Below are 13,066 nucleotides of genomic sequence, written 5' to 3'. Positions count from 1 at the left end.
GTTTTGTCCCCTGCTACCACGTCTGCAGCTAAGCCTGGTAGTAATTACCAGTCAGATGCTCGGTGCTTAGTCTGTGGGGGTGGACACTGCTGCCTAATTTTGTTCATGGCAGGGAGTGTGATCTGTATTATGACCCAGCCTCATCAAGGCCCTATCTCCTTAGTTTCCATTGCTTTTTTTCTCAAGTTGCAGGAGACCTAATAACCATCTGTACAACTGTTACCATCCAGGTTCTGGAGGCCCCAGGAGCTTGTGGTCCTGTGGAGCTGAAATAATATTGGCATCCAGTGTCTCAGTACTATCAGAGTGAAGTGAGGCCCATGTCACTTAAGCTGAAGGCCAGCCCCACTGCTGCTGAGGACTGCACATGGTATGAATCAGCTGATACCCACCTGCCCAGCCAGGAGGTTCTGACTGTGCCAGGAAGGTGCTGCTGGCAGGATCTGGCCTTGAGGTTATGGTGTGTGTGGCCCCACTGGTGGGCTGCTCACAGGAGCTCAGTACACCACCTAAAGTTTGCACACCCCCTGTGCTTGTAACTCCCTCCTAGTGTTGGTGGCATGATTCACAACCAATGTGGGGTGTTTGTGTGTGCACTGTATGTGGCTCTTTCATTATATAGCCAGGACCCAGCCTGTCCTGGACATAGGTTAGGAGGTGTCAGGGAGCCATGGCTGAGGATGAGGTGGTGCTGCCTCTTTAAGGGTGGTGACATCACAAGGCCACGGAAGGTTGTGGAACTCTGGTCTTGGCTGTTTCTGTTGGCTGTGGGCTCTGAATTTCCACCTCCATGGGGCTGCAGGCCTGCCTATGAGTACCGAAGGCTGGTCATGGCTGAAGGCAGTGAGCTGATGAACAGGCTCATGAGTGAGAATGCAGACCTGAAGAAACAGGTGCGCCTCTTGAAGGAGAACCAGATGCTGAAGCGACTACTCAGTGAGAGCTGCCAGGATGGTGGCCGTGGGGCCCGTGATCTCCTCTTCCCCAAGACACCCCCCTACCCTGAGGCCTGCTCCCCAGGGAGTGGAGGTGAGCATGGCCCACAGCAGTCAGATGAGCCTGTGATGGTGGGGATTGGGGCAGTAAATGGGGCAGGGCCTGTTTGCCTTGTTTCCTTGGGAAGGTCCTTCTTTCAGGTCACAGTGTATACCTGGGGACAGAATCAGCAGGTTTACCCATCAGGTTTGCTGAGTTTGGCAGAGGGCTTACCCTGCTTCTGTGTCTCCACCAATCCTAGGACTGCAGCTGGCCAGGTCCCTTCACACTTGTGCTGTCCACTCACATGCCACTTGCCAAGGCAAGGCACATGGCTAAACCTGGCAACAAGGCGGGCAGTGTCCACCCCAGCAGAGTGTTTTGCAGTTGCTTCCTGGGAGGGTGGCTGGGAGAAATGGCACTGTGAACTTACCACACAGCATGGACTCCCATTCTAGGGCCCTTTACAGAAGGAGGGGAAAAAAGAGGATTTGATATTTTCTGCAAAAGTAGTTGGTTCTGTTTCAGAAGTCTTTGTGAAAAGTTTCCCTTTTGGCTTGTGACTGATGGATGTAACCTTTGCCTTTCTTTGGGGTGGTGCATGTCTAGCAGAACCATAGCACTGTTGGAAGCTCCTATGATCCAGTGGGGTCAGCTTCCTGTTGGCTGTGGTGACCACTCACACTGCTGGGCCATGAGAGGGACAGAGATGTATTGCAACCTGGCTAGTTGTCTGTGACCAAGCAGGTGGCTAGTCAGTGCCCTGTGGACCTTGCATCTGTGAGAGAGTATCATGTGCCAGGCAGAGGTCAGTCGCTAGCCTGCTAAGAGAGGTTTGGGCATCCTGTGCTTGGTTAATCACTCCCAGACACTGTCCTGTTGAAAGTATCCAGCACCAGAAAAGGTGGTCTGCTTTCTCCAGTCCTGAAATGAGTCCCTTAGGCCTCTATGAGCCAGAGTCAGGCCACCCCAGTCTCTCATGGGACCTTAGCACCTTCTGTCTCTTGAATGGGGAGGTTGGGCATCTGCCATCTTGTGGGGAGGCGGGGTTGGGAACAGAGCTAGTGCTACTGAGATGTGACTGAGAGACCTCAAGATACTTATTGCACAAGCACTGGTCCAGATATGACAAACTGTTGATGCCAAGGTCTCAGTGAGTTGAGTGCAGGTGTTGTTGGTGATGAACACTGTCAGAGGCTTACTGTCAGAGCTCATCCCACCTGGTCAAGTCCTAAGCCAGGACTGCATCTCCAACTGTGCCCAGTGCTTAGTGGCCCTTGGGCCATCCCTAAGGAGCCCAGATCTTGTGGACATTAATTTCAACAGGAGCCCAACCTGAGGCCACCTTATCTTCCCAAAGTGCTGGAGCCCACTGAAGTGTGTGGGCCAAGGCTGGCCTCAGGCTGGGTCCACACTCACGGGTACATGAGCAAGGTTGTCCCCTGCAGGGCAAAGCTTTGGCTTTGGGGCCTGCAGTTTGGAAAACCACTGTCTAGACCTCGCACAAAGGGAAGTATATAGACAGGAAGGAGCCATCACATAGCAATCAATGGTTTGCACATTTCCAAAAAAGCCCCTTAGCCTGTTCATAACAGGCTGCATGCTTCAAAATCACTTTTTTTTTATTTAAAGAAAAAAACAGATAAAAAGGGTAGAAATAATACAGAATTTCAGAAAAATAAACAGAAAGCACCAGTCGATAAGTTACATACTGTCATTTTAGAAATAGTTGCTTGAGTTACAAAATTAAAGCATACAAAGTAAAAATCAAACAATGACACTGCAAACAGTTCTGCTCAACGATCCAACAAGAACTTAGTAATATGGTTATCAGTCCTATACACTTGTTTTTTTATCTTAAAGAGGGTAAGAGTAAACAGAACAAAACAGTTTATAAGGAAACAATTTAAAGAAACATAGATTTCAAAGCAAGTCCACTGGAGATCTTCACTGTGTATCTTATTTTCTCTAGTTTTCTTCCAAATAGTTGTCCCCATCTTTACACACATTGAATATATAATGAACATTATAGAACTAATCAGATCATTACAGGATGATGAAGGCTTTTTAGGTCTTTTCAAGACCTGATTTTGGGGAAGTCAATAATGTCTACCATAATGTTTCTCAGTCTCTTCGTAGTAGCTCTCTTTATCTTCACATATGCTGAAATTGAACATAAGAGACTAGACTAATATCACTCTGAACAGTGAATGATAGTATTGCTAGATTTCATATCATAACGCTACAGAATTGGCACTGGGTTTCTTAGTGTCTCTTCAGAGTATCTGTTCATTACATCATGTATTATATAATCTGTTCCTGTAAATAGTTTAGAAATTCTTCCCATGTATGAATCTCATATCTATCCTTTCTGTATTATAGGGAAAAACAGATCAAAACAAGACAACAAAATAAATTCCTTGAAAAACATGAAATGAAAAAGACATATAGGACTGCAATATTAGGTGATCTATAGTAGTTACTATGCTTTCTTTTATTTTCAGTAGAATTGTCCACATCATCAGACATAATATAATTGAACATAACATTATATAACTATTTTATTAAAAACACAACTTTGAAGATATTGTAGGATTTGAAAGCAGTTAATCAAAACCAGAATGGATGTCTTTTACATCTTGTCATCTTCAGAGTAGTTTCTCCATTCCCAGACTTGATACTATCAAGGATACCATATTTGAATGAAATCAGTCAAGGCTAAACAGCCATCTAACAAACCAGCTTAAAATAAGATCAATCATAGTAAGACAATGTAAGTAATACAGGGCTTCAGTGTAAGTTAATAGGAAATTATGGATCGTTACCATGGTATAACCTGCTATTTGGGGTTAGCTGTCTGTGCCCTCAAATCTAATATGGGTAGACAGACCGGAACAAAATATAATCAAACTAAACAGAGTGATAAAGCTACTGTAACTTTTAAATCCTGATACACTGTTAACAGTATCCTCTGCCTTTTTTAGACAATTCCTAACCTTTTCCCTTTCTCAGGGTGCTTTGTATATTTTAGTTTTTAGATTAGGGGGCCAACCTGTTATCTGAGTGTTGCTAAACCTTTTTACCCCTGAGCTTGATCTTGAGCTGTACTCCTTTACTTACTAAAGTCACAAGGTTGTCCTTCCTTCCAGCTGTGTAGTTCTACACTGCCCAAAAGTGTCATAGCTTTCCAATCTATCTGGGGCTGCTGGACGAGTTGTCCCTATTTCTCTCTGGTTTCCTGTCACATATAGCATTGTTTTCTCATCTTTGACTCTCAGTTTATTAACCCTCTTTCAGGTTGAGTGTATCTCGTATTCAGAGTATCTTGATGGATCCTGCCTCCTAATCTACTCGGCCTGTGTTTCTTTTTTTGTTAGTGTATCAGGGCTGTCTATATTAAAGATTATAGCTTACCGTCTCTGCCTTATTTCTGCTATTTTATTCTTCTGTCATTATTTGTCCACTTTACTCCTTCATTCCACTGTCTGCCCCATTCACTGAGGCCTCTCTGTCACTGTTGCTAGAATCCTGGTATTTTTCCTCTCTCTCTCTGAAATGTCCTTCAGTATTTTTTTTAGGGTTGGGTTGGTGGCCATGAACTCCCACAGTTTCTCCTTGTCTTGGAAATATCTTGTTTCTCCATTAATTTTGAGAGAGCGTTTTTCCAGATAGATCAATCAGTCTTGGTTGGAGGTTATTTTCTTTCTGGGCTTGGACTATTTCCCCCCAGGCTTTTCTTGATTTGAGAGTTTGTGTTGATAAGCCTGTCGTTATTTTGATAATTTTTCTGTTGTAGGTAATCTTCTTTTCTCTGGCTGCTTTTAATATTCTGTACTTGTGGTGGATTTCTGGAATCTTGATTATTATATGTCTGGGTGTAGATCTGTTTTGGTTGTAGGTGGCTGGAGTTCTGTATGCCTCTTTTATCTGGATATCATTTCTTTTTCCTATGCTTGGGAAGTTTTCCTTAATTATATCTGTGACTATTCTCTGTAGTTCATTTGTAGTTACTCCTGCTTCTTCAGTCACATTTTTTATTCTTAAGTTATAAATCCTCTTGTCATCTTCTAGCCTTTGTATTGTTTCTTCCTGATTTCCTTGTTATTTTTTTAAAAGATCTTTTCTTTCGTGATCACACACCATAAATCTCTCTTCAAGTTTAAAAAGGCTAACTTTAGTTTCTGTCAAGGCATTTTGCCAGCTTTCAATGGAGTTTTTAGTTTCCTGGTAATCTCTTTGGATCTGTTTCATGTATTCTAGATTTTATTTATATTCTTCATGAAAGGTTTCCTTTTCTGAGTTCCTCCATTATTCCATCTGTGTTCTTTTGGGAGGGGCTTATTTCTTTAATTAATCTTTTTATATCTTGCCTCATTTGGATCAGAAGTACAGTTTTAAATTTGTCTATGAGGTCATGAAGGTATTTCTTTATGTCTGCTGATGTTGTATCTAATATCGCATGATTAGTGCACTGTTTCTCTTCTGTATTTATCTCTCCTGGGCTTATTTTTCCAGGGTCAGTGGCTGGAGTTTTTTTTTTTTTTTTTTAATTTCTATCTCTTGTCATGTTTCTGGTTTCTTTCAGATAGATGTGTCCAGGGGGTCTCTGGCCCTCTCTGTATTGCTTAGGGTCTTTCCAAAGCGTGCTGATGGGTTTTGCTGCCCTTCCCAATTTGCTGTTACCTGAGGTATCTTAAACTCCCTCCCAGGGGCTTGGGATGGTGCGGGGACACTCACCCCAGGCCACCCAGTCCAGAGTTCAGGGAATTGGGCAGGCAGGCCCAATTCCCTGAAGCTGGTCGATCATCGCAGGAAACCGAAAGTTCTGCTTCTGTATTTTTGATTATTGTCTGAAGAGGTGTTTTCAGCAGCTTCACTGGGCTCTGTTCGTGGCAGCGGCTTCGTGGGGCTCCGTGGGCCGGGTGGCAGCGAAGATACACTTGCTCGCCCGGGGACCTCGGGGGCCCTCTGGTGGCGGGGGCCTGCTCACTGCCAGTGCCTCATGCAAGCAGCAAGCGCGAAGGTGGCAATGCATCCTAGCAGGTCCGGTCCTGCACCCGCGGCGCCACAATGTGCCCTCTTCCTTGTGCCCTCCTGGATGCAGCCGGGTCCGGGGGGAGGCGGTGGTGGCGGTGGTGGTGGGGATGGGGGCATCCGGTGGGTGCTGAGTTGTTTCACTCCCCTAGCCTCTGGCAGGCCCCTGGCGATAGAGACGGAGGCAGTGGCATGGGGATGACCTGTCTCACTGGTGGCCCAGAGGCACTCAGGGCTGCACAGTGGCACAGCCGGCCAGGAGTGTATGTTTGATTCATTTTTCTCACCTTAGTTTCTTCTTGGGACGAGAGAATTCCTTTCCCTCTGTTCGGGTCTCCCCAAGTTGTATTATGTTGAGTTCTAAATTGACTATCTCATGGAGCCTCTGTAGCCAGCTGTTATCTATCTGCCATCTTAGCTCCACCCCTCAAAATTAGTTTTTCTAGAGTTTCTAAATGCTGTGTCTGATTATTGCAAACTGCAGAGGCCAGAACCCTTCAAGTAGCTTGACCTGTCTCCTGGCCCACCTACACTGGCAGCCTGACAAAGCTCCTGGCCCACCTGATGGGTCTTCATGTGTGTATCTCTTATCTCCTTTGTTTATTGAACCAGATCTTGCTGTTTGCAGTTTGACTTTCCTAGTCACTGTCTGTGTCTCTCACTCTCTTTCCAGTTCTCTTCTGCCCAGCAAAATTCAATGCTGGACACTTAAACTGGGCAGTAGTATATCCTTGGGTCTTGTGACCACAGACAACCTTGCCATGAGTAGCCATGTGTGCCCCTCTTGCTGGCTGTTACCTTGCGCCGTCTGGGGAAGTCTTTGGCCTGGATTCCTTGGGTCAAAGGCTGTGTGCATTTGAAATGTTGAAACAGATACTACCAAATGTTCCCAGGAAGCAGTGGCCATGACACCCCACTGTGGAAGGTGAGGGGCATCATGTCTTCACTCAGCGACACAGATGTTTCTGTGGGTCCCTGTAAGGTGCTTGGAGCCAGGCCTCCAAAGTCAGGCCTTCTCTTTGGTTTGGGAACTAGTGGGACAGCAGCCTCTGGACACAGACAGGGCGTTACAAACAGTCTGTCTGCTTCTGATTTTTGAAGAACAAAATTTTGAAAATGAGACATGGCTTATTTGTTCAATTCTTGAGTCATTTGTCATATGTCAGTGGAGGTTCCCTCAGCTCTCCAGGGCTGTCGGGGAATCTTGTGCACACTGTGGCCACTGGGTTTTGTAATCTGCTATCTCTCCTGGGTCTGTCATGACATCTTCCTGGTTTTGCATGGATTTTTTCTGGTCTCTGTTTTTATGCGAGTCTGAACCACAGTTTTCCTTTTGGGGATTATCTTTGTGGGAATTTGATATCAGCATTGTGACAAATATTTAATCTTAATTGGATGCTTTTTTTCAGTTTTTTAACCTTATATTATGTCAGAATTATGAGTTGTTGGATACTTGAAAGACTTCATCACACATTACTTGGACCTGTAGGAGAATTATTTTATAACATTTATATTTTCCTTGTTTATTGACCCATTTAGGTTTTCTACTTATTGAGTCATTTAAAAATAATTTTCCAGAAGAACTCTCCTTTTTTAAGTTTCTAATTGTCTCACAGTAGAGACACAATGTTCTTTTGTAATCTATCGTGTGGTGTGGAGGATTGGGGCTTGAAGACCCCGGCCTCCTACACAGCAGATGAGGCAGATCTTGCAGCCATGTTTTCTTCTTTTTCCTTGGGCAGCATTTTTTGGGAGCAATTAGTTGGTTCCTATGTACATACATTTTAAGACAATTTTTCAATATAGTTTCTTAAAATAAGTATTGCTTGGAGAATAAACTGACATGGGATGGAAAAGGACTCCATAAACCCTAAAAGAAAAGTTGAATGTGAGCAAGAACTAGGGGAATTGGCTATAACATCTGTGCCCTGAGGGCAGTTGTAAGAATCAAAGAAGGTCAAACACATACACACCTGAGCTCAAATGCAGATTTCAGGGGGTGCCTGTGAACAGGGAGAGTGTTGAAGAGGCTGTTGTAGCTTGGTCTTAACAAAAGTGGGTGGAAAGATGCTGTGTGCTGCTGTGCTGGGAAATGGTATACCTACCAATGGCCACCAAGTGGCCAAGCACCATGAAGTCTCAGAAAGATATGTGGCTCAATAAGCCACATTAGGGTGATACCATATAGGACAGATTTTGTGGTTGCAAGTGTGCTAAGGTTGCGGGCTCTAGGAGTTGAGTTGTGAGGCAGGTACCCTACCTTGCTCTCTGCACTGTGGGATGTCTGGGAAGCCTGAGCCTAACTTTGGCTCCTTCCTCCTACCCCAGGTCTGGATTTTGGGAGGTTTGCCAGCGTCCCTGATGCAGCCTCCCAGCTGCCGACATCTTCGTTGGAGGACCTGCTGTGTTCACATGCCCCCCTCTCCAGTGAGGATGATGCTTCCCTGGGCTGTGTGTCCTCCTCCCAGATGCCCTTCAAGTCCTTCCTCAGCCCCCCTGAGCTGCGCACTCGAGGTGACAGGAAGTTGTCCCCACTCCTGAGCCCCTTGCAGGACCCACTGGCAGACAAGGCACTGCTGGAGCCTAGGGAGATGCTGCGGCCCAAGAAAGTGTGCTTCTCAGAGGGCAGCCCACCGGCGGGGGACAGGACCAGGAGGAGCTACTATCTCAACGGTACTGCATCCATAGGTGGCCCTGGGTGGGGCATGCTGTATCTGGGCAACCTAGACAGCCAGACTTCTCCAGCAGCACAGAATGGGCAGAGTCTAGGGCTGTATCTGTTCGAATCTTTTTAGGAAAACAGTGTTCTTGTCTTCTCTTGAGTTGCAAGAGTTTTTTATACATTGTGGACACAAGTCCTTTTTCGGTATACATTTTGCCGACATGGCCCCCCAGTCTGTAACTTTGCCTATTTGTGTTTTTTGGAGAACCAAAACTGTTGAATTTGATGACATCCAGTATACTAATTATTTTTTTTTTGTAGTTAGTACTTTTTATGTCCAGTTTAGGAAGACTGTCAAACCTGGTGCCATAAAGATCCTGGCTTCTGTGTTCTAGCTGTTTTATAGCTTTAGGTTTTTAATTTAGATCTCTGATCAGCTCTGAGTTGTCTCTGTGTTGTGAGGTTTCATGTAGACCTCCACTCATCTGATATCAGTGCTTAAAAACGGGTCCTTCTTGGGCTGGGAATTTAGCTCAGGGGCCCAATTGCTTGCCTGTTCAGTGTGAGGTTGTGAGTTCAATCTCCAGTACCAAAACCAAACAATACCAACAACAACAACAACAACAATAAAACACCTAACTGGTGCTGTTCTACTGACTAGGCTCAGCCCTTGTTGGACATCAGTGTCATTCATGCAAACATCTGTGTCTGGACCTCCTGTGGCTCCTCTGACCCACTGTCTGTGGCCACCAACACTGGGTTGCTGTAGCTGTGCAGTGAGACTATGATGTGGGCAGTATGGCAAGCTCTTCTCTGCTTTTCTTTTCTTTTTTTTTTGGTACTGGGAATCTAACGCACGACCACGTGCTTGCCAGGCAGGCACTTATGCCGCTGAGCTAAATCCCTGGCCCCTTTTTCTTCTTTTAAAAAGGTAGGAAGGTTTTGTGCTTATTAAAGTTAAGGAAAGCAATGTGCTCTGAGGAGAGCAGACCACTGAGAAAGTTCACAGTGGCCTGCCCTGTGTTTCCAAAATTGTTCTGGCCACTCTTCTAGGTCCTTCACATTTCCACACAAAATTTAGCATCAAATCGTCCATTTCGAAAACCAAGCCAAGCCAAAAGAAAAAAAAAATCTGTTGGGGTTCTGACTGGGTTATCCCCTGTCGGCAGGGGAAGCCCAGGTCCAGAGCCCTATCACCTTCACAATCTGCATCTTAAACTTTTGTAGCATCTGCAGCAGTTGCCAGCCATATTTTATAGCTCTTTATATGTAAATCTTGAACATTTTTGTCAAAATTTTCCCTTTGTGTTTCATATTTTTGAAGCTGTGATAGATGTTTTATCAGTTTGATATGTTTCTTCAGTCTAGTAATACAGTTGATTTTTGTGTGTCAACTCCTGTGATAGCTAATTTTATTATGTGGCAACTTGCCTGGGCCTTTGGTACCCAGATACTTGACCAGACATTCTAGGGCAGGCTGGGAGGTTGTTGCTGTAGATTAATGTTTACATTGGCAGATTGGCCATGGGGGTAGACCACATCCAGTTGTTGAAATCTTGAATAGACCTGTTTCTGAGTAAGAGAGATTTTCTCCTGTCTGGCTGCCTGCAGTCTTAAGCCTATCCTTGGCTGTTTCTGAGTCTCAAGCCTGCTGACTGCAGATTTTGGCAGTTGCCATTTAACATAAACCTATGGGCCAGTTCCTTGTAATAAGTCCTTCTTCAAGACAGGTGTGGTAGCAAATACGTGTAATCTCAGCACTCTGGGAGGCTGAGGCATGAGAATGGCAAATATGAGCCCAGCCTTAAAGAGATTTGGCCTTAAAACAAAAAGTAAAAAAAGGTCTGGGAATGTATCTCAGTGCAAAGGCCCTGGGTTCAATCTGCAGTACCAAATGAGTGTATGCATGTACACACACACACACACACACACACACACACACACACATCCCACTGATTCTGTTTTTCTAGAGAACACTAGCATAGTTCTATATGCTGCAACCTTACCAAGCTGATTTGTTTGTTCTAGGATTGTTTTGTAGAGTCCTTAGCATTTTCTACATAAATGATTGTGTTCTACATAAATGATTATTTTTAAGTGAAGATAATTTTATTTTTAATATTTATGCCTTTTATTTCTTTTCTGTTTTGCAATAGTTGCTGTCAAATCTAGAGTTTGGCGCATGCTAGGCAAATGTTTTTCCAGTGAGCTATATTCCCAGCTCTAGTGCCTTTCCCCCCAACTGTCATGTGTAGCACTAGTCAGAATCTCCAGACCAGTGAGGGCAAACCTTTTAGAGCTTTTTTTTTTTTTACCTGTACCAGGGATCGAACTCATGACCATGCACTTGCAAGGCAGTGCTTATGCTGCTGAGCTAAATCCCCAGCCCTTTTTTTTAGAGCTTTTAATGGTAACAAACAACTAGCTGTAGCACATGTGCCATGGGTCTGCCACCACTGTTCTAGACCAGTGCTGAGTAGAAGTGGTGATGGTGGATATCCTTGTCTTTTCCTGATTTAGGGGGAGACTATCAGCCTGCCATCATTAAGTCTGAGAATAAGTCTAAGGCTTTTGTAGATGAATGGATGTTAGATTTTGTTAAATGGTTTTTCTGCATCTGTTAAGATGTACATTTGGTTTTCATTTGTGGTCTGTTTCTATGGTGTATTAGCCAGCTTTCCATCACTATAACAACGTATCAACACAAGCTACTTACAAAGTAAAGAGAGATTTATTTTGGCTCAGGATTCTGGAGATTCAGATCCTTGTGTTTGGGCCTCTGGTGAGGGCAGTACATGACAGGAGCATATTTTAGAGCTGGCAGTCAACATCTTGAGCCAGGAAGCCAGGTGAGGGGTGAGGAGTGAGAGACACCACTTCTACAGTGACCTTTGAGGGCTAAAGGCCTCCCTCTAGGCCCCATCTCTTCAGAGCTCTGGGGTTACCTGCCCTGGTGGCAGCATGGCTCCAGGACCAGCAGGAGTGGTCCTGCCCCAGTATAGCAGCAAGCTAGGGTTCCCTAGCATCTAGAGTTGTTCCTACACATCTCCCACTAAGGAAGAGCCTACTGCCAAGTTCCCAACACGTCACTCTGAGAAAATTGGGACAGGGAAGGATCACCTCCTTTAGCTCCAAAAACTTTAGTTTTCTTTTAGGTTTGTGTTACTCATTATAGTGGGGCTGGGGTGGAGGATGGTCTTTGAAACATGTCCTGGTCCTCGCTCACCACAGAGATTCAGAGCTTTGCAAGTGCAGAGAAAGACAGCCGAATCGTTGGGGAGATTGCTTTCCAGCTGGACCGGCGCATTCTGGCCTATGTATTCCCAGGCGTGACGCGGCTTTATGGCTTCACTGTGTCCAACATCCCCGAGAAAATCAAGCAGGTGTGTCCCGATGATGCTCCAGTAAGGGCAGGCATTGAGGAGGGCTCTGGGCTCTGTGTGTCCACTCTTGGGGCCTGGCCCTTTGAGATGCTGGGGTGGGTGGCCTGTCATTTCACCTCTAAGTGACCCAGGTGGCCCTGCAGAGGGCCTGGTTGTCCTGACATGGCCCTGCATGTACCCACCTGGCCACAGACTTCCATCAAGTCCTTAGATGGCTCGGTGGATGAGAAAAAGCTGCGTGAACTGACCCACCGCTACCTTACCCTGACGGCACGGCTGGAGAAGCTGGGCTACAGCCGAGAGGTGCACCCGGTATTCAGTGAGTTCCTAATCAACACCTACGGCATCCTCAAGCAGCGGCCCGACTTGCGCGCCAACCCACTGCACAGCAGCCCAGCTGCGCTGCGTAAGCTGGTCATTGACATTGTGCCACCCAAGTTCCTGGGCGACTCCCTGCTGCTGCTGAACTGTCTATGCGAGCTTGCCAAGGAGGACAGCAAGCCACTTTTTGCCTGGTGAGCTGAGGCCTCGCCCTTCCTGCAATAAACATGTTTGTTCCAAACCGGGGGCCACCGTGCCTCCTGCGTGTCCCTCCCGGGGAGGCTGAGCTGCCATGCAGTGGTGGCAGTGGGAGAGCCCCCTGTGGCCTGAGCTCGCCCTGAGCACGCCCTGAGCACAGCAGCCCGCTGCCTGAGCTGGGGACCATGGCCTCATTAAAGCATGTTTATCTGTCTGCCTCACCTCTGGCTCTTTGAGGGCGTGGAGAGTGCTTGGGCTCTGCTGGCTACAGGAGCTACCCTGAAGCAGCTATGAAAAAGTCTTGGAGCTGAGGTGTGTAGCACCCTTAGAAGTCTTATGAATGCTTTGAAAGGACCAGTGAGTCTGTCCTGTTTAGAGTTCCCTAAAGGTAGAGCCAAAGCAAGGGCTTGGGCACCAACAGGATGGCTAGGAACACATAGGGCTGGTTCAGAATGGAAACACAGCTTTGGTCAAAAGTTTGGAATTCTGGAAT

The 13,066-nt window shown here is 45.9% G+C and overlaps 1 protein-coding gene across 2 annotated transcripts; it reads left to right on the top strand.

The window, feature by feature from the left end:
• The first annotated feature begins 377 nt into the window (after positions 1 to 377).
• Spatc1l (spermatogenesis and centriole associated 1 like) lies at positions 378 to 12,787 on the top strand. 2 transcript variants are annotated; one of them, XM_023562108.2, is made up of 4 exons: positions 421 to 1,029; positions 8,338 to 8,682; positions 11,903 to 12,054; positions 12,247 to 12,787. In XM_023562108.2, the coding sequence occupies exons 1-4, from the start codon at positions 561 to 563 to the stop codon at positions 12,571 to 12,573; spliced, it is 1,293 nt and encodes a 430-aa protein (XP_023417876.2). In that variant the 5' UTR covers positions 421 to 560; the 3' UTR covers positions 12,574 to 12,787. The 2 variants fall into 2 exon arrangements, with proteins under 2 accessions (XP_063080747.1, XP_023417876.2); XM_063224677.1 differs by lacking the exon at positions 12,247 to 12,787 and having other exon boundaries at positions 378 to 1,029; positions 8,338 to 8,618; positions 11,903 to 12,190.
• Positions 12,788 to 13,066: the final 279 nt, after the last annotated feature.

Source organism: Cavia porcellus, unplaced genomic scaffold, assembly GCF_034190915.1.
Source record: "Cavia porcellus strain 051 isolate PalLab524CR breed Dunkin Hartley unplaced genomic scaffold, mCavPor4.1 scaffold_15, whole genome shotgun sequence".
Lineage (NCBI taxonomy): Eukaryota > Metazoa > Chordata > Mammalia > Rodentia > Caviidae > Cavia > Cavia porcellus.
The sequence above is the reverse complement of the archived record's forward strand: the minus strand, read 5'-3'. Positions and strand labels throughout refer to the sequence as shown.